Source organism: Cervus elaphus, chromosome 29, assembly GCF_910594005.1.
Source record: "Cervus elaphus chromosome 29, mCerEla1.1, whole genome shotgun sequence".
In the NCBI taxonomy this organism is placed as follows: Eukaryota; Metazoa; Chordata; class Mammalia; order Artiodactyla; family Cervidae; genus Cervus; species Cervus elaphus.
In genome coordinates this window covers 28,833,611-28,854,606 of record NC_057843.1, presented here as the reverse complement: position 1 = coordinate 28,854,606, position 20,996 = coordinate 28,833,611, and the positions used below count along the sequence as shown (strand labels likewise).

The 20,996-nt window shown below is 38.6% G+C and overlaps 1 protein-coding gene across 4 annotated transcripts in view; it reads right to left on the bottom strand.

Moving 5' to 3' along the window:
- FREM1 (FRAS1 related extracellular matrix 1) overlaps nt 1–20,996 on the bottom strand; it is a 171,123-nt gene that overhangs the window by 3,136 nt on the left and 146,991 nt on the right. For all 4 annotated transcript variants that reach the window (XM_043891226.1, XM_043891227.1, XM_043891228.1 and 1 more), the window contains 8 exons: nt 19,868–19,940; nt 13,334–13,483; nt 11,640–11,878; nt 10,915–10,962; nt 10,420–10,584; nt 10,108–10,236; nt 9,573–9,688; nt 3,313–3,398 (listed from right to left, as the gene is read on the bottom strand). In XM_043891226.1, the coding sequence (XP_043747161.1) occupies nt 3,313–3,398; nt 9,573–9,688; nt 10,108–10,236; nt 10,420–10,584; nt 10,915–10,962; nt 11,640–11,878; nt 13,334–13,483; nt 19,868–19,940 (1,006 nt within the window). The remainder of the gene's footprint in view (nt 1–3,312; nt 3,399–9,572; nt 9,689–10,107; nt 10,237–10,419; nt 10,585–10,914; nt 10,963–11,639; nt 11,879–13,333; nt 13,484–19,867; nt 19,941–20,996) is intronic.

Genomic DNA, 20,996 nt, shown 5'->3' with positions numbered 1-20,996 from the left:
GAGTGTTAGTTTTCTCATCTCAGAAATGTGTATCTAAGAAGAACTAGCTCTATGTTGAAGATTAAATAAGATAAGGCACATAAAGCTCATGACATAGAAGTGTTAATAAATGGCACTTATTACTCATACTTCCTACAGGCAGAGTACCCATCACAGGGAAACAGATACATTCCTGTCTATTTATCTTCCTTGTGATTCTTGGGTATCATATTTGAAAGTAGCTTATTAAGTATTATTTTTAGTCTGGAGCTTAAGATTTTTTTAATCTGCTACAGTTTTAATAAAAAGCAGCTTTTCTCAATTTGCTTCTCTACTCCCACTGGCAATTTTTTTTTTTTTTTTTTTAGTTACACCTCAGTGTTACAAAGCTCTTAAAATTTTTCTTAAGGAAGCATTCCTGGGATGGGTTGAGAGAGTAGCATTCGATGTATATATACTGTGTTGTGTTCTGTGCTGTGCTTAATTGCTCAGTCGTGTCCAACTCTTTGAGACCCTATGGGACTGTAGCCTGCCAGTCTCCTCTGGCTATGGAATTCTCCAGGCAAGAGTACTGGAGTGGGTTGCCATGCCCTCTTCCAGGGGATCGTCCCAACCCAGGGATCGAACCTAGGTCTCCTGCATTACAGGTAAATTCTTTACCACTGAGCTATTAGGGAAGCCCCCATATATATACTACCATGTATAAAATAGCTAGCTAGTATATTTTTGAGATTAATCCTTTGTCTGTTTCTTCATTTGCTATTATTTTCTCCCAATCTGACGGCTGTCTTTTCACCTTACTTATAGTTTCCTTTGTAGTGCAAAAGCTTTTAAGTTTCATTAGATCCCATTTGTTTAGTTTTGCTTTTATTTCCAATATTCTGGGAGGTGGGTCATAGAGGATCTTGCTGTGATTTATGTCGGAGAGTGTTTTGCCTATGTTCTCCTCTAGGAGTTTACAAGCAACTCCTGCAGCTCAATTCCAGAAAAATAAATGACCCAATCAAAAAATGGGCCAGAGAACTAAACAGACATTTCTCCAAAGAAGACATACAGATGGCTAACAAACACATGAAAAGGTGCTCAACATCACTCATTATTAGAGAAATGCAAATCAAAACCACAATGAGGTACCATTACACACCAGTCAGGATGGCTGCTATCCAAAAGTCTACAAGCAATAAATGCTGGAGAGGGTGTGGAGAAAAGGGAACCCTCTTACACTGTTGGTGGGAATGCAAACTAGTACAGCCACTATGGAAAACAGTGTGGAGATTCCTTAAAAAACTGGAAATAGAACTGCCATATGACCCAGCAATACCACTTCTGGGCATACACACGGAGGAAACCAGATCTGAAAGAGACACGTGCACCCCAATGTTCATTGCAGCACTGTTTATAATAGCCAAGACATGGAAGCAACCTAGATGCCCATCAGCAGATGAATGGATAAGGAAGCTGTGGTACATATACACCATGGAATATTACTCAGCTGTCAAAAAGAATTCATTTGAACCAGTCCTAATGAGATGGATGAAACTGGAGCCCCTTATACAGAGTGAAGTAAGCCAGAAAGATAAAGAACATTACAGCATACTAACACATATATATGGAATTTAGAAAGATGGTAACGATAACCCTATATGCAAAACAGAAAAAGAGACACAGAAATACAGAACAGACTTTTGAACTCTGTGGGAGAAGGTGAGGGTGGGATGTTTCAAAAGAACAGCATGTATACTATCTATGGTGAAACAGATCACCAGCCCAGGTGGGATGCATGAGACAAGTGCTCGGGCCTGGTACACTGGGAAGACCCAGAGGAATCGAGAGGAGAGGGAGGTGGGAGGGGGGATCGGGATGGGGAATAAGTGTAAATCTATGGCTGATTCATATCAATGTATGACAAAACCCACTGAAGTGTTGTGAAGTAATTAGCCTCCAACTAATAAAAAAATTAAAAAAAAAAAATAGCTAGCTAGTAGGGAGCTTCTGTAATACTGGGAGTTCAGACCAATGCTCTTGTGATGATCTAGATGGGTGAAATGGGGCGGGGGGGGGCGCCTCAAGAGGGAGGGGATGTATACATACAACTGATTCATGTTGTTGTACAACAGAAACTTACACAAAATTGTAAAACAATTACACTCCAATTTAAAAATACTAAAAAAAAAAAAAAAAACTTTAAAGAATTTCCCCTCCTCACTCTCTTTTAGAATAGAGATAAAAATAAAAGAATAAAAAAAAGAATCTTGTGCAATAGGATTACCTGGCAGCTCACAAACCAAATGTGACTGTGAAAATGGTCTTTGTTATGCAGCATGTAACCTTCTCCCCATTGGTTCTCATTGGATATTTTGGGGGAGAATAAAATGAAGTCCTCTTGGTTGGGAATGACTTGTCTCCTGGATTGTTTCTGTGAATTATTGATCAGGTGATGCTACGTCCCAAAACTTTGTGGAATTAGAAACTTGACATTAGTCATTGTGGACACAGGGAAAATTTATCTTCCAGGCTTCACTTAATACTCTCAGATGGCTTCAGAATTACACACTCACTGAGTATCTCAGAGATTTTTTTTTTTCTCAGAGATTTTTAAGAAGCTGAGTGGGTTTATTATTATTTCCTTAAATACAGTATCTTGAAGAGATGGTGAGAATATTTACTTTAGTATATCCTGAGAACTCTAATTCTAAAGTGGCTTGAAAAGATTTGTGATTACTGTTAAAATTGTAGAAAATATTAAAACTTTAGAAAAAAAGGACACAATTAGGATTAGCTATAATTTTAACTAGAGATAAAAAGTATTTCTCTTTGGCTCATTTCTTTTTATGTCAATACATATAGGTATATATTACATGTGTATACATCACTTGTATATATGCTTTTTTATTCTAAATTATTTCATGCTTCATATGGCTGTAGACTGTTTTTCACTTAGCACCTTGCCACCAATGCAGTACATTACATATTTTATATATAATATGCATCCATTATTGAATGAATCGATAAACATAAGGCAGTCATATCTTTAATATTCTTTCATATGGCTATATTATAATTTATTAAACCATTCCCTATTTACATCTTAAATTCTTTGCCTTTAGAAATAACATTTAAAAAGTTATCTTGCTTTTAAATTGAACCACATTACTTCTTTGAGATAGATGCCTATAAATGAAAGTATTATGTAATTAAAATGAGTTTTAAAAGATAGACTGTCCAACCATCTAACCACTGCTTATTATTGTAGACCACATGTATTTGACCCATGGAAGGGAGACATTCTCTTTATGGTCTTGCCCTCCTCCTCAGGGTAACACCGATACTTGCCTATCCAAAAGGGCTTTCTTCCGCTGATGTCCCAAAGCCATCGCATGTGCTGCCTGGAGATGACAGTTACAAGGCTGCCCTGGTGACTACGTGCAAACAGAAAAATCAGAGCGTCAGTGACGGGGAGTTCAGCATTTCTGCTGATGTGAGATGCAAAACGGAAATCAAAGCTAGTTCAAACTAGAAAACTGGCATATATGTAGAAAGAACTTTCCAAGATTTTAATACTCCATTTTTTTATATTAATGAGTATCTGTGGGGGAGGGGGCGCTTGCATCCGTGCTAGGTCACAGGGTGGGGTAGGTAACAGCAAAGAAGTGATACTGTATTATAATATCTGGGCTTTAAAGCACAAATTCTTTTCAGAAAATCAGCAGCTGTTTCCTTATATAGATTAATTACTTAGTGTCAAAAAATGACCTCTCTCATGGGAAGTTTATCTCTAAATTGCATAAATTTGGCAATTACCTGGTTAATTTGATTAGTAAGGTAACCCAAACTACCAGATAAAATTACTGGAAGCCAACATTTTGAGCTTGATGTGTTTAGTCAAATGCCCAAATATATGTGACTCTTTTTCATTCTACTCAGGGAAAGGAGCTCAGCCTCACCATCAAACCTTTGTATGTTATGACGAAATTAAAGCACCTGTTCTTACGAATACATATAAACATCTTCTCCAAAATATAATTGTATTTTTTATATGTTTAAAGTTTACAGCGTAGTGCCTTGACTTACATAAACTGTGAAATTTGATTACCACAGTAAGTTTAGTTAGTACCTATTACATATAGTCACCAAAAAAAAGAAAAAACGTTTTTTCCTTATGATGAGAATTCTTAGAATTTACTCTTAACACCTTTCACAACTACCACACAATAATCATGTTACACATCACAGCCACATTCTTTATCTTGTAACTGGCAGTTTGTATCTTTTGATTACCTTCATCCAACTCTCCCACCCCAAATTCCTCACTTCTTATAACCACAAATTTGATTCATCTGTTGATGGACACTTACATTGTTTCCATGTCTTCACTTTGTAAAAAAAATAAATGCTGTTATAAACATGGGGGTGCAGATACCTTTTCACCTTTTCAACCTAGTACTTTCATTTACTTTAGACATATTCCCAGAAGTAGAATTGCCAGATCATATCCATATTTCTATTTTTAACTTTTGAGGGGCCTCAGTACTCTTCCATGGTGGCTGTACCATTTTACAATTCTACCAACAGTGCATAAGGGTTTCCTTCTCTCCACATCCTTGCCAGCATTTGTTACATCTTGTCTTTTTTGTGACAGACACTAACAGGGAATTCTTTATGAATTATTTTTGCAGCTAGCTAAGTTATTCCTATAAGTAATGTTTGATCCCAGTTCCCCAATAGTGTTCATTTAAAACTCTTTAAAATGCTCTAAGTAAAAAGCCAATAGATAATTCTTTTTTCTTTTCTTCTTTTTCTGATAAAGTTTCAACAGCAAAAAAGGGTAAAAAATCACCACGATCTTCTTGCCTAGTTAATATCTATTGATGTTTTAAAAATCAAGAAACATAATTAGTAATACATACTTGCCACAAGTTTATGTTGCTGAACTGAATTTTTTTTTTTCATTTTACCTACAACTATCCAAGCTTTAGATTCATTTCTCTGCTTTTCCAGATCATGTATGGTAAACATAATCTAATCTATCTCTTAATGATATTTTTCCTACTAATACAGTACTTTAGTGTGATATAATGCAGTGATGACTCCTAGGCCTCCTGAGATATGTAGGCACTTTTCTACTTCTCTGAATGTCCTCACGGTGCCAGATTCAGGTCGTGTGACTTGGTTCTGACATTTCTATTTACTGTCAGCTTCTGTCTGACAGTTGCAACAGACTTGATAGCCAATTCTCTTCCCTCTCCCTCAGATCCAATATGGCAATTCTGTGTTTAAAACACAGAATATGAAATGTGTATTAAAAATAGCCCAAGGGAGGGTTTGAGGGGCTGCTTCAATTAATGTGACATATTAGAGGGTGGGAGACCTGGGTTCCACTTCCTGCTCGGTCCCCAATTTCCTTATGGATGTAACTTCAGCCTCAGAGTCTTTATCAGGAAGGAATAGATTTTATTCAAGGATATTTAACACCTCCTTCTGCTTTAAGATCCTTGAAACTATCTTTAAAATAAGACTTTGCAAAATCCATTTTAGCTGCTCAAGTACAAGTTTGACTTCTTTATTGATGCTCTGAGAAGAGCAAGAGCAAGAGGAGAAAATAGCTGTGTTTAGAATAGGTAAAATGTTCGGCCACTGTTATTTACAAAAATAAATATTTAGGAATTTTCATTTTATAAAAATGCCAATCATTTCCTTTTATTCCCATATACAAATAAAAGAGAGAATATTAACCATATAGATACATATATACTATAGAGATATAAAAATAAAATATAGAGAAACATACAAATAAAAATCTTTTGACATTTCTGAAATTTGAAGGCATTCAAAGTGTAGAATTAAAAACATAAATCTGAATTTTTCCAGTTATAGAAATAAACATCTACTTCGTTAGAACTTTTTGATTAAATATAGATATATTTTAGACTAACTCTTTAAGGATAGGTCAGCAGGGGTTCCAGACACTCCTGTGGGAAACCAAAATGGTTTCAGAGATAATGATTTATAATAATAGAATTACCAAATGTACAGTGACTGCCTAAGGAAATGAGCAGATGAGATTATGATATGTAAATTCAAGAAATACTTAATCTCGGAGTCTGGTTCCTCTGGGCTAGAAAAATAATAAAACACCAATGGGGAGGAAAGGAGAAAGGAGATAAAGATTGAGTTGAGTTAGCAATCTGATTAGGGGCAACAGATAAAGTAAAATTTGCTGTGTTTCTTAAAATATACATGCTGTAAATGACCATCTGTAAAAGACCATCAGGTAGCAAGGGAGCCTGAGGAAATATAAATCAGAATTGAAAAATGGTCCCTGAGATCTAAAAAACACACTAGATGTGTATTAATTCTAATTATAGACTCTAAAACCATCTCCTAAAATGTATTCATGAGAAAGTAAATAGCCAAGTTATAAAATGTTGCAACTATTAATTTTACATCATAGAAAGAATTGATAATTCCCAGGGGAATATTCATTGTTCAAGGCAAAGAGGTTAGAGAAGAAGAGGTCTAGATGAACCTGAAAAGTAATGGGTGAGGGAAAGCAGAGGCCCATAGAATGAATGAAAACATGTTGAATGACAGAGGAGGTCTTGGGGCTCAGAGGAAAATTATACTGAGGAGGTGGCCTTACCATTCAAAAATGTTCCTTTTAAAGTGACTGATCCAAATCTTTTAGTTTGTTTTTAATCTGCTGCTAGATATTTTCTGAAATGCCTCTAACTATTTTTAAATGTTCTTGGGATAATCACTCTTTGTGTCCTTTTGAAATAAAATGCATATTGAAGATTCATACAAAAGTCAGCAGGTCAAATATTTATACCCATTCTTCACTTAAAATTAGAAAATTTGAAGTATTTTTGTGATATTTAAAAAATCTTATAGCAAATATTTTTTCTTTACCTCTTATACACCTTGGAATACCATCAGAAATGGTATTTGATAGACACCTTAATTTCTGGAGTAATATGGTACATACATAACATACACTTCAAAATACTTTATATTACTGATAGATACATAATGAGTCACTTTCTAAAATATGATGGAAAATCTCCAGTTGCCCCCTAAAAACTTTCTCTTGTTCTGAAAATTTTTTCAGTTTTACATCTAAAAAAATGTCTCAGTACAATAGTTTAAAGCAATTCCCTGAAACCAGTTTACAAGATTAATTTCACAAAGATATGAAAAAATTAATTCTGAAACTGCTTATTACATAATGTTTGATTTGCTGTATATGGTCACCAATCCCTTTAAATTAATAGGGGAAACAGAAAATTTCCATCACTCTTATACTAGATTTTATGTATGTATTTCTTAATATCATTATTCTGAGATTATGATCTTCCAGATTTTGGTGTCAAAAAACATTTGTTATGAAACCATGGCAATTTAAGGTAATCTTATTGATGTCATCATTTTGCTAACCCTGCATTAGTATCCTAATATATTTTTTATTTTATTGATCCACTTAATTGCCCAAATCTGTTATAGTTCTGTACACTAACAACAAAATATCAGAAAGAGAATTTGAGGCAATAATCTCATTTACTATTGCATCAGAAAGAATAAAATACCTAGGGATACTTAATGAAGCAAAAGACCGGTACTTAGAAAACTATAAGGTGTTGATGAAAGAAACTGAAGATGACAAACAGGTAGAAACATATACTGTGTTCTTAGGTTGGAAGAATCAATATTGTTAAAATGACCATACTACCCAAGGCAATCTACAGATTCAGAGCAACCTCTATCAAATTACCAGTGGCATCTTTCATAGAACTGGAACCAAAAAAATTTAAATATGTATGGAGACACAAAAGACTCCAAATAGCGAAAACAAAGAAGAATGAAGTTTGAGGAATGGTACACCCTAACTTCAGACTATAATTTAAAGCTACAGAAATCAAAAGAGTATGGTACTGGCACAAAGACAGATACATAGACAGATGCAACAGGAAATACCCAGAAATAAACCCACACACTTCTGGTCAATTAATCTATGACAAATGAGACAAGAATATACAATGGAGAAAAGATAGTCTCTTCAATAAGTGGTGCTGGGAAAACAGAAAGCTACATGTAAAAGAATGAAAATAGAACATTCTCTAATATCATATACAAAAATAAACTCAAAATGGATTAAAGATCTAAATTTAAGAAGAGATACTATTAAACTCCTGGAGGAAAACATAAGCAGAATACTCTTTGAAATAAATCTCAGCAATATATATTTTTTTAATCTGTATCCTAGAGTAACGGAAACAAAAGCAAAAATAAACAAATGGGACCTAGTTAAATTTAAAAGCCTTTGCACGGCAAAGGAAACCATAAACAAAATGAAAAGACAACCTACAGAATGGGAGAAAATATTTGCAAACAATGCTACTGACAGTGGATTAATTTCCAAAATACATAAACAGCTTATATTGCTCAATATAAAAAACAAGCAACCCAATCAAAAATGAGCAGAAGACCTAAATAGACAATTCTCCAAAGAAGACACACAAATAGCCAACAAGCACATGGAAAGGTACTCAGTGTTGCTATGTGAATGTTACTCAATGAGGTATCACCTCACATGGGTTAGAATGACCAACATCAAAAAGCTTATATTTAATAAATGCTGGAGAGGGTGGGGAGAAAAAGGAACCCCCTTATACTGTTAGTGGGAATGTAAATTGGTGCAGCCACTAGGGAGAACAGTACAGAGGTTTGTTAAAAATTTTAAATTATAGTTACCATGTGACCCAGCAATCCTACTCCTAGGCATATCTGGAAAAGAAGAAAATTCTAATTTGAAAAGATTTTCATACGCCCCAATGTTCATAGCAGCACTATTTACAAAGACAAAGACATGGAAGCAACCTAAATGTACATCAGCTGATGAATCTAAAAAATAAAACAAATGAACTTATTTATAAAACAGAAATAGAGTCACAGACACAGAAAACTCATGGTTATCAAAGCAGCAAAGGGTGAGGGATAAATCAGCAATTTTGGAGTAGCATTAGCATCTATTAAAATCATAATAAAACATCACCTACACCCACTAGAATGGCTAAAATCACAGAGACTGACTATGTTGTAGAGTAAATGGATAAATTTTGTCAATATTTGACCACAAGTCATCTTTCATTGAGTGTTCTGTTATCTAATTACACTTTGTCCAACCTGTCTGGTTTCATAACCATCAATGCCTCTTATATTGTTCTAGGCCTGGTGCTATGAGATCTTCCATTGCTATATATTTCCAAATCAGTGGGCTGGGATTCCTATTTAATCAATAAATGATAGACTCTGCCATGCTGCTGACTCCGAGAATCTTCTGACTTTCTTCAAAAGTTGGAGAGGCTAAAAAAGAAAACTGTGACATTGGCAGAGTTTATCATAAAAGAGCTATGATATATCAGTAAGGTCAGCCCAAATCTGTTCTGAACTACAGAACTCCCTCCAAGCTCCTAAAACAAAGCCAGGTAGATGTTAGACACTCAACACTTGAATGAATGAAGAAACACTAGAGTTCCATGAGAAAACAGAAACATTAACAAAGAAACATCAACCAAATGAGAAATGGGGTTTCTTACTGTTCCCTGCAAGCTTGGGCAGCTGTAGTCCACGTGCCTTTCTGCTCTGTGATCAAGGAGTGGCAATAGCCTGAATGACGGTGCCACCCAGCTGGACAGGATTTATCTTCCACTGCCTGAAAAATAGTTGTCCATGCTCACATCACAATGGTCTTTACAATCTAGAGTCTGTTCTCAACATAGAGAATCCTGTGAGTCCTCTAATGAAAATAATTTTGTCACTAGCAAGAGGTCAGCCCCGATCCCAATTCTCCACTTTGAGAACTGCAATGGCTTCTTATGGGACACACTGGTAAAGTCAGCCATGTTTTAATTTTACACCTTTAACATTAAATAATTGAATAAAATAAGTAAGCCTCTTTTTAAATTGTAGTGCTTAACTACTGTGTTTTGTGATTTTTAAAACATCAACTGGCCATCTTTTCCTCTTCACCTTCAAAGCATAACAGGGCAGGCAGAGGAAACAGTAGTGGACAGGGCACCTCCTCTCCCTCTCTCGGGTTATGATGGGACTTGACTGCTTGGCCTGTCCCACCTTGGTGTGGGGGCTCCAGGATCTCCAGGCAATTCCATCGCACTTGTACAGTTTTTGGAGGCTTTCTTCAAAGTGGAAGAGTCCCTTTAATTCCAGTGTGCAGTTCTTTGGGAATGAAGGCAATGGGTCCTATGGGAAGGAAAGGTAATTTAGATTTGACACCCTGTAAATTGATCACACTGTTACCTCTTTTAGGTCATCATTTGCTGAATAGTGTTTGAATTGAGTAAACTATTCCCAAACTTGAAGGCTGTTTTCGGCTCAGGAAACAGCTTGTTGTAAGGTGAGTAGGAAGTGAAGAGATTTTCATACCTGTCTGGGGAAGTGTGAGCCGGTTGTGGATTCCTCCTTATCGGCTCGAGGCGGTTCTGTCACTTTGGTTGCCTTTTGGGGCTCACTAATAATGGATACGCTGGCCTTCCGTCTGTGAGTTGGGGAGCTGTCATCCTCCAGTTTCAGGGAAATCATCCCATGATACTTGAGGAAATCAGCAAACAACAATGAAGACAAAACAAAACAAGACAGCAAAAACATTTGTTGTGAAAACAGGCAATCCAAAAACTGGATCAAAATAAAGAGATAAAAGGATTTTTTCCTGACCACCGAAGCCTCTAAACAAAATTCAAACAGGATTTTAAGGAAAATATATAAATATAAAAGTTACGAAAGGTAGTTTAGCTAGATATTTTGCATCCATAAATACAAAAAAATTTAGCAATTCTCTCAGACTGGCAGGCCTGGAGGTTGCAAAGAATTGGACATGACTGAGTGACTGAGAACACACATTGCTTACACACATATGCTTACGTTATAGATGCTGTCTGTTCTATTTCTATAAACAGAGGATGGAGGCACCTGAAATCAAGACAGGAAATAAATAGGAACAAAATTGGCTTGAATAATAATTAAGTATAGGGCAAAACCCTTCCAATGAGATTTTTTAGTAACTAAAAATTTCTAAACATATTTTTAAAAGAATTTCCAGGCCCAAATAATTGGAATTTTTAAAAAGTCACTGGACTAACCACAACTTATCAGTGTTGACTCATCTATTCTTAGTCCCAGTTAGAAAAGACATCCTTATTTTTTTTGGTACATCTATAGTGCACAGAGGTCCAAGAAACACACACACACACAAACACACACTTACTCATGAGTATGCCTAGTGAGAATGCTATGCTAGTAAGTTCAAAGCCATGGTTTCCACACCCAAATAATCTCATTCTTTTTCAGGACCACGAGTCATTCCCTATCTGTCTTGACCACAAAAGGAACCAAAGCAGAAATCATATGGATGAGTCAGGTTATCTATCACTTCAGTCAGTACAATTAATGAACTATGTTGATGTTTGTATGTAAAAGCCACTTCGTGATGGGACAAGGAACCATGAGAATCTCTATGGCCCCCATTCACTGTGAGAACCAAAACAGCCTCCTCAGCTGTTTCAGTAATTTCAGATTACTTATTAAGATCCTTTGATCCTTTTCATATGCACTCCACACATCAAAACCCAGGAGGTCCCCATCCTTACTGTTTTGCCATCCCCTTGGGTCCTAAGCTTTGCTGGAGAAAGATCTTCAGAACCAAAGTCCTGCAGGGCATCACCCCTGGTGACTGCTAGCTGCTTAGAAGCTGGAAGGGGTCTTCTTTCCAGATGAAAGGAACCAGAAGTGGTGGGTGAGGAAGCCCCTGGGGAGAGCAGGTGCCAAATGCCCTTCTCCCATGCACGGGGCATGTTTGGATTGAAGGCATATGAAGGATGGCACTGCCCTGGTAGCACACAAAATGGTAGGTCAGTTCATTTTACACAAACAGATAAGTGATCACATCAACGCAGCTTGTCATTAAATTCAGATGGATGATTTTCCCACCAGATGTTGTCTTGCTGCCATTTGCCAGAAACCCCTTTACTCTTCATCAGTTTCCACACAGGAAAGCTATGCCCTTCTGCACATCTACAGGTGATTATGAGTCATGATACTGACTTCACAAACCACAGATGAAAACCATTGTGGTGATTTTATAATCATCCCATCTACTTGGAAAATAGACTGCCTTCATTTCATATCAACAGAACGCCTCCATATTATTGGGTTTATTCCCTGATCAAGTATCATTCCACAGACACTTTTACTTGTTCACCCTCTCCCCAGTCTCCATAGGTAGAAACTGGAATTGTTGGAAGATGTTAGTGAAATCAGATAACAGTTATTCAGATGAGCATTCAACTGTTAGAACAAAGATTCAGTCAATCCTAATGGCTCTCGTTTGAAAAGAAATATTGCCAATTAGTATGAAAAAAGTCTAAACCCAGAAGGCACATTTGGATACCTTATACTTCATGTGTCAAACGTGTACTTCATCTGTTTACGTACTTAATGTGACCAGAAAAGTCTACTGGAAATAAAAAGAATTTGGTGAGGCAAGGTGTTGCGAAGAGATGTGGAAATATGAGTATGGTAAAGGAAAGAGGTAAGTGTCTATATTTATTATAGAATGAGAAAGAGAAGTGGAGATAATTAAGCGAAGAAAAATATATGGCCCATAGGGCATGACTGGTGTAAAAATTGGAGCGTAAGACTAAGCATTGTAACTGGACACTTGTCAAATGCTAAAAAGATGAATAAGTAGAGGTTATTTGGCAGAAAAAAGTCAGTGTACCAAGGACTTTGGCTGATCTTTATTTAGTTCACAGGTTGTTCTTTAGCATATACCATCCAGGACCTGTTTGGCTCTGCAACCCAAGGTTATTCATTAATATTCTCCAGCTGCTCCTGAATCCCCACGCCAGCTGCACCTTTCACATCTATTTTCCTCCCTCAGAATTTTCGTGGTCACACTACAGTGAGGGCTCAGATTTTAGGCATTAAGAGCTCTCTTCCACAGAGGAAGATAATTACAGCCCTACAAACTCGGGGCGGGGAAATAATTGTCGATAGATTCTCACCAACATTGTTTCCCCCTTGGTGAGAACAACAAACGGGTAGGGAAAAAAAACAATGAGGCACTGACTTGTTGCTTTTCTCCAACGATCGTTCTTAGCAGGAGGAAAGCCACATGAAGCAGAAACCAGAATAAAGGGCCTACATCATGACTGAGGTTGCTTTCTTGACAAGAAATTAAGCATTTTGATTTGAAAGCGTTATCCAGCACACTGGCTGTTGAAAGCAAGCAGCTACAGTGCCAAGACTGCTCGTGATTTCAAGATGAGGATCAAAAGAATACCTCCTTTTGAGTCCAAAATTTTCACTGCAGTTTTTGTCTTTGTGCCAAGAACCGCATTCACAGGGGAGTTCAGAATTACTTCAAAGACCTCATCATCTTCCTCTAATCCGTCATAGGTAATTGCTATATTCCACATCTTAGTTGACATTCCTACAAGAAGTAAACATTTTAATTACTCTTTAATTGCTATTTCAATCAACTAGGTGTCAGCGAAATATATTAATTAACATGTCTGCAGCCAGACTGCAGTAGCCTGAGTGAGCCATTGTACTGCAACCAACTTGCTGAAGTCGTGCTGTTCTCCCAAATAATATTAAAAGACCACATTTGTTCCTGGACAATGATGATTCCGTTTAAATGCAAACACTGTAGCAAAAAAAAAGCAAGCTGCATTAGGGAAGGGATGAACAAAAAATGGTGAGCTGTTGAGACCCCAAGACTTAATTTTTTCCTGACCTGCCCCTTCTTATTTTAAGAATAAACAAGTACTGCAATCTTAAAATCTTAATAGTTTGGAAAATCTTAAGATGTTGATGCAGTCAGAAGTGATTATTGGATGGTACTCCACGCTATTCATGGAACCCTTGAAATGATTGATTTCTAACGACAGCTGCTTCCATCGGCTGCCCTATTTCCTGCGATCCTTGTAGCCCGCAACCGCTTTTTCTGATGATGTAATACTCCAGAGTTTGATATCCTCCTATGGAGAATTTATAGGCTGGGGGTGTTCTAGAAATAGACGGAGCCAATTTTTTCTTTTTTCTCACTTTCTGTCTGCCTCTGTTCACGGAGTTACAATCAAGCTTGGATCACAGTAACTTTGCGAACTTAATACAAAACAGTTTTGATGTTACAAGTGTATCTCCAGCCATCCTGTCACCACTCAGATGGGATGCAAAGCAACCCCGGAAGCACAAAATGTTAATGTTGGAAGAAACTTCAGAGATTGTCGAATCCTGACTATTTTCCATGACATGTATAGCAGGACATCCGCCCCAAGGGTTTATTTAGAAGAAAAAGAGTTGGCGGGAGGAAAAGAAAGTATTGTTTAGTGGAGAAAGATGGCTCAATTTTAAGGGGAAAAAATAAACTTATGGTGTAAGATTCAAGAACTAGGTTTTGAAACTTTATTCTGGGTCATTTACTCATCGGCTATTCAAGTGCTTTTATTTCTATGTGCTAAGTTGCTGCAGTTGTGTCTGATTCTTTGCAAACCCCTGGACTGTAGCCCGCCAGGCTCCTTTTTCCATGGGATTCTCTAGGCAAGAATACAGAATTGGGTTGTCATGCCCTCCTCCAGGGGATCTTCCTGACCCAAGGATCAAACCAGCATCTCCTGCATTGGCAGGCAGATTCTTTACCACTCCCATGAACTCATTTATATAAATAGTTAAACATTTTTTTTCCAGCCTTTTCATCTAAAAATCTGAATTCTTTTCTCACTGTTCTCATCTGCCAACAGATACAGAACAGACAGTAAATACTACATGTATGTGGGCTCCAGAGTTGGAAAGACCAGGAGGGAGGAATGGGAAAACAACATGAGCAAAGTCAGAGAGCAAAGCAGAGGCCTTAATCAGGAGGGCTGAGCAGAATAGCTGGCTGGAGTAGAAGGGTCTTGCCAGGGAAGACAGGTATAAGGCAGCAATGACATCTTGTAGCCAGACTGCAGAGAGCCCTGGACCCTAGGTGGTCAGATTCAGGCTTTAAACCCCAGGCAACAAGGAAGGCTCTTGAAAATGGGTGTCTTAGAAAACTGAAACTGAAAAGTATTATGTGGGAAGATTTAGGGGCCCAAGCAGACAAGCAACGAAGCTAGAAGTTGGGAGTCCACATAGGTAGCTGTTGTAATAAAATGGCATGAAGAGAAAAGACTTGACAATGAAGAAAGCATATGAATACTAGAGCTTTTAATAATTAGAGAGCTCTTTTGACTCTCAAAGCCCGTAAAGTTAAGCAGCGGTCAAATAAAAATCCAATACAAAAAATTTTTTTCCAAGTCTCAACCATTTGCCCTCTTAAGGATTTTTTTTTTTTTTAATTATAGTAACTCCATCCTCCCACCTTTAAAGAAAACCCCTTAAAGTTTTTCAAAACCTTATGGAGTAGAACCATATAATTAGAGAAAATCTATTCCAAGTTTCACTGAAGTACTTTTGATTTGTTTGCCTGCATTTCAACTCTGCTTCTATGTTTACCAGGTGTGCACATAAGACCCACTTTTTTTTGGTTAATGGGGTTAGAAATAAGAATTTTCTTAGTCTTTCTTTTTCCTTCCTCTCCCACCTTCAAGGTGCAAAGTATTTGTGAAGTCACAGTGATTATAAACAATTTCAGAAGGCTTGAACTGGCCCCCTGTTCCCATAAACAAAAGGTGCTGAAGAGGAAAGAGAAGTGTCAGGCTATGCAGACAGAGCCCACTTTACAGAGTGAGTTAATTCCTGGATATTTCCCTGCAAAACAGATTTCACTATTGAAAGACATTTTCTCAATGTTTTTTTTGTTTGTTTTTTGTTTTTTTTTTGCAAATGCCACATGAGAGAGCTGTTCCTTTAGAAAACATTTTGACTCTTAGGCATGGTGAAGTCTCAATTAAGAATGTAGCAAAGCCTTCAAGAACACCTATTTTAAAGGAAAACAATCATTTTCTTAAGAATATTTGCACTTTGACTCAAGATTAGACACAATCGCAGGTTGCCAAGTAGTCAGGGTTTGTTTTCGATTTGGCACAAAACTGCCAGGCGAGTACAGATCCCTAGAGCAGAAAGTCCCTCAGTTTCTCTTCAGCTTCTTCCAAGAGCCCTCAAACCTTAAAATATTCTCTCTGGTTTCTCACTCTCTGTTCTTCCCCAATCATGGAAACCGCTGCTTTTAAAGAAACGAGCAGATTACTTTGGGTAAAAGGGGTGGGAATGGGGATGAAGACATCAGATCTAAAAGAGGTAAGGATTAACAAGATGGGAGTAAGTAAGTATTTGCAGGATCAGTGGACAGGGGGAAATGTAACAATTTCCAAAGGAAGATAACAGTTTATGAAAGTTTCTGGCTAATGAGTTCCAAAACAATGACCAACCAAATGCTGTTTCTTTTTCATTTATAAACTATGTTTTCTTATTTTCTTCAAATGTTTAAATAATCTATAAACTCTTAACTTGCATCTGGTCCCATCACTTCATGGAAAATAGGTGGGGAGACAGTGGAAACAGTGTCAGACTTTATTTTTGGGGCTCCAAAATCACTGCAGATGGTGATTGCAGCCATGAAATTAAAATATGCTTACTCCTTGGAAGGAAAGTTATGACCAACCTAGACAGCATATTAAAAAGCAGAGACATTACTTTGCCAACAAAGGTCCATCTGGTCAAGGCTATGGTTTTTCCAGTGGTCATGTATGGATGTGAGAGTTGGACTGTGAGGAAAGCTGAACACCAAAAAATTGATGCTTTTGAACTGTGGTGTTGGAGAAGACTCTTGAGAGTCCCTTGGACTGCAAGGAGATCCAACCAGTTCATCCTAAAAGAGATCAGTCCTGGGTGTTCATTGGAAGGACTGATGCTGAAGCTGAAACTCCAATACTTTGGCCACCTCATGCAAAGAGTTGACTCATTGGAAAAGACCCTGATGCTGGGAGGGACTGGGGGCAGGAGGAGAAGGGGACAACAGAGGATGAGATGGCTGGATGGTAAAACTGACTCAATGGGTATGAGTTTGAGTAAACTCCGGGAGTTGGTAATGGACAGGGAGGTCTGGCGTGCTGCCATTCATGGGGTCGCAAAGAGTCAGACACAACTGAGCGACTGAACTGAACTGAACTGACACTCTTAACTCTTTACAGCCTCCAGAGGTCTTTAATATCTACTCAAAACAGCATGCAAACTCTTCCAGAAAAATAGGCATTTCTCTCACCCAGAGAAACCTGCAAGGGGACTGCTCAAAATCCACCCAAAGCCCAACTCACTCCTGATCTTGTCACAAACAGACCTCAAGTAATAAAGACAATAGACAACAAAGACTCTTGCCTCTCAAAAAGTGTAAAGACCAAACCTGCCTTAATCTGAAGTACATACAGTGCAAGTGCATCAAGTCCTTTCACCTTGAGGTTGATCAGAACCAGTGCCTGTGGCAACCCAAAGGTAAACTTCAATACGTAATAGGAATAGTTCTTCTCACCAAGGGCGGTCAGGCTGAGGAACAAGCTGAGGCAAGTCAGAAACTTAAGCATCATAGGAAGGAGGCCAGTAGCAATATTGGGGTTGCTGTTGTTCAGTCACCCCGTTGTGTCTGACCCTTTGTGACCCCATGGACTGCAGCCCACCAGGCCTCCCTGTCCCACACCTTCTCCCGGAGTTTGCCCAAGTTCATGTCCATTGTATCAGTGATGCCATCCAGCTGTCTCATTCTCTGACACCTTTTTCTCCTTCTACCCTCAATCCTTCCCAGCATCAGCGATTGTGGCATATCAAATGTGAGGCTCTTTTTTATAGGTTGTGTCACTCAGAAATCCCTACGGTGGAGTCCTAAACTTATTTGAAAATAAGGGCATTACAGATGCAATTCACATGAAGTCATAGTAGAGTAGAGTGGACCCCTAATCTATTATGACTAGTGTTGTTATAAAAAGCTGGAATCTGGACACAGACACACACAAGAATGCCTGACTCAGACAAAGGCAGAGATTGGGTGATACAGCAGAAGCCAAGGAAGCCCAAGGATTCCAGCAGAGCATCAAATCACGGAAACGAGGATGGAGCAGATTCCCTCTCAGCCCTCAGAAGGAATCAACCCTGCCCACATTATGATCTTGAATTTCTAGCCTCCAGAACTGTAAGAAAACAAATTCCTGTTTTAAAGCTGCCAGGTTTGTGATACTTTGTTAGGACAGCCCCAGCAAGCAAATACAGTCACCAAACATCATACAACTTGCAGCCACGTCCAACTCTGTGACCCCATGGATTGTAGCCCACCAGGCCCCTCCTTCCATGGAATTCTCCAGGCAAGAATACTGGAGGGGGTGGCCATACCCTTCTCCAGGGAATCTTCCCAACCCCAGAATCAAACCCAGTTCTTCCGCACTGCAGGCAGACTCTTTACTGACTGAGCTACCAGGGAAGCCTGAGCTGCAGAAAGGCATCCTTTTCTATAATAGTAAATTATCAGTTTTGAAGTGGTGATGGTATTCAGGCAATTTTGTTTTGCCTTTGCCAAAACGTCATGGGTCAGTGGCAGACAATGGCCAAAGTTTTGATCAGGTGGCCGGTTCTTAGAGTACAGAACGTGTCCTCTGCAGGAGAGCACAAAGATACAAGCCCTGGCTGCCTCTCAGAGCTTTTCCATTCATCCCTGGGCAGGTGATCGAGGTCTCTCCCACACAGAGGGAAAGAGAGAGAGCCATGCAGTACAGTGAGGGGGAGCTACCAGCCCCCATCTATAGCAGCCAGAGAAAGAGGGGGAAGGGGGCATGGCTTCTGCCTTGGTGCCCCTGCCAGGCACAGCTGCCAAAAGTATGTCTGTCTTTCAGGCTAACTCCCCTTCTGCTGCTGCTATCTCCTCTAGGATGTCTTCCAGGATTTTTCTCAGCCAGCACAGTGGCGAATCCTTGGGGTCCCGATGCACTCTATCAATGAGTTGTTCTCATGTCTGTATTTCCCAAAGGATAGAACATCTGTGGGGTAGTTCCCTAGTAGTTCAGCTGATAAAGAATCCATCTGCTATGCAGGAGTCCCCAGTTCGATTCCCGGGTAGGGAAGTTCCCCTGCTACCCACTCCAGTATTCTCAGGCTTCCCTGGTGGCTCAGATGGTAAAGAATCCACCTGCAATGCAGGAGACATGGATTTAATCCCTGGGTTAGGAAGATCCCCTGAAGAAGGGAATGGCTACCCACTCCAGTATTCTTGCCTGGACAATCTCCATGGACAGAGGAGCTTGGCGGGTTACAGTCCATGGGGTCGCAAACAGTCGGAAGTGAGTGAGCGACAAAACAGCACAGCACAGAACATCTACGAGAGTGGGCCCCATGCTTTTATATTCACTTTTGCACCTAGCAAGTTTTTTTCCAAAGGCCTAAAACAAAATAGGTGTTATCTAATTAAATAATGATTTTCCCTGAAAGCTGCTCATATCAAGCTATTCCAAGACAGATAATTTAGAAATGCCCTTTAGGAATTGGAATCTACGTGACTATAACATTCTGAAGTTTTCCATCAAAATATGAGACAATTACATTATTTCAGCTTTGTGTCAGACCTTTAAATCATTTTCTAAAATGGCATTTCTTCTGGATTTTTGGATGTTTGCTTTAATATTTTATATATTTTATTTGTTATGATCTTTCATCTCATTTAAAATAAAATATCCACTAGTAATAAAATAAAATATGAGGTACAAAACCTCAAGGCCAAACTGATCTCTCTGGAAGCGAGGTGATACTGTTCCCTGAGGAGTTCTAGTTGGCTGAAGTTGCATCAGTCTGTCTTTTCCACAATCTCTAGACTGTCTTACAAAAACATGAAACAAAGTCTAGACACACAGTGTACCTGGGTCAAACTGAACCAGCTTCGATGGAGTCATGGTGAAATCCTTTCCAAGTGTAGCTGACACTTGGTTGACCTTAAGAGGGAAAAAAAAAAGAGAAGACATTCTTTTAACAAAAATATGCTGTGATAGAGAAATACTGAGTCTAATCTCATACTAGACTAACTCATGTTCTTAAATCTGTTTCTAACATAAACTTATGTTTTATTATAATACATCATTTTGGGTCCATTTTCCTTAACGTTAACTTTTTCCCTAGACTAATATCAATGGAAGTAAACATAAAACTTTTTATTTTTTGGCTTCTCCTTTATAAATAATTCAGTTGTTGGAGAGAGTAATGTGAATTTTAAACAATATTTTTCTCTTTGCTACAGATATCATTTTATTCCAGGGCCTTTCCTCTATCCCAACATGGTCCTAAAATCACGCCCTGGAGGAAAGGAAGGGAACAGAGGAGAGAAGGAAAGTGGGCTCTCCTGACAGAGTGCTGCTCTGTCAGCCAGTTGGAGGGATCCCACGAGCTCAGAGTGCAGCCTTCAGACCAGATGAATGAACACAAGTCCGGTCCATTCTCCTGTCTGGATGAAGCCATTCCCCTTCACAGGCAGGAAGGAGGGCTCTGTGGGGATGACGGACCTGGGGAACAGCCACACAGAGGCCACCCACACCCAGAACTCAAGGCTTTAGAAGTTCCTTCAAGTAAGTTGTAAAAAAAAAAAATTTCTCTAGTCTAAAGAGACTACTGGCTGCTCCCCTGTTCCCCTTTCCTGGGGCTGAAGGACAGAGATGATTTAAGGACTCTGACATCGTGCCCTTAACTTCCCCCGAGGAGCCTAAATATATGTGAGGAACCCATATTTAGTTTGAAACATGGTTGAAAAAGAGTTTGAAAAAGAGGCTTCAGCTGGTTTGAAAAAGAGGTCATTGAATGAGATGTTTGGGAAAGTGGGTTACTCATTTGTTCACTTTCTTACAAGGGACGAAGGGCACAATTCAAAATGCACAGATTCCTATTTCTTTGGTCTCAGACATGATCTCCATTTCTACCAAATACCCTAATATCTGCCAGTGGTCGGCAGTAGAAATGCTTTGCTCAAGAAGAGTCCAGCCAGGTGAATAAAGCTACAC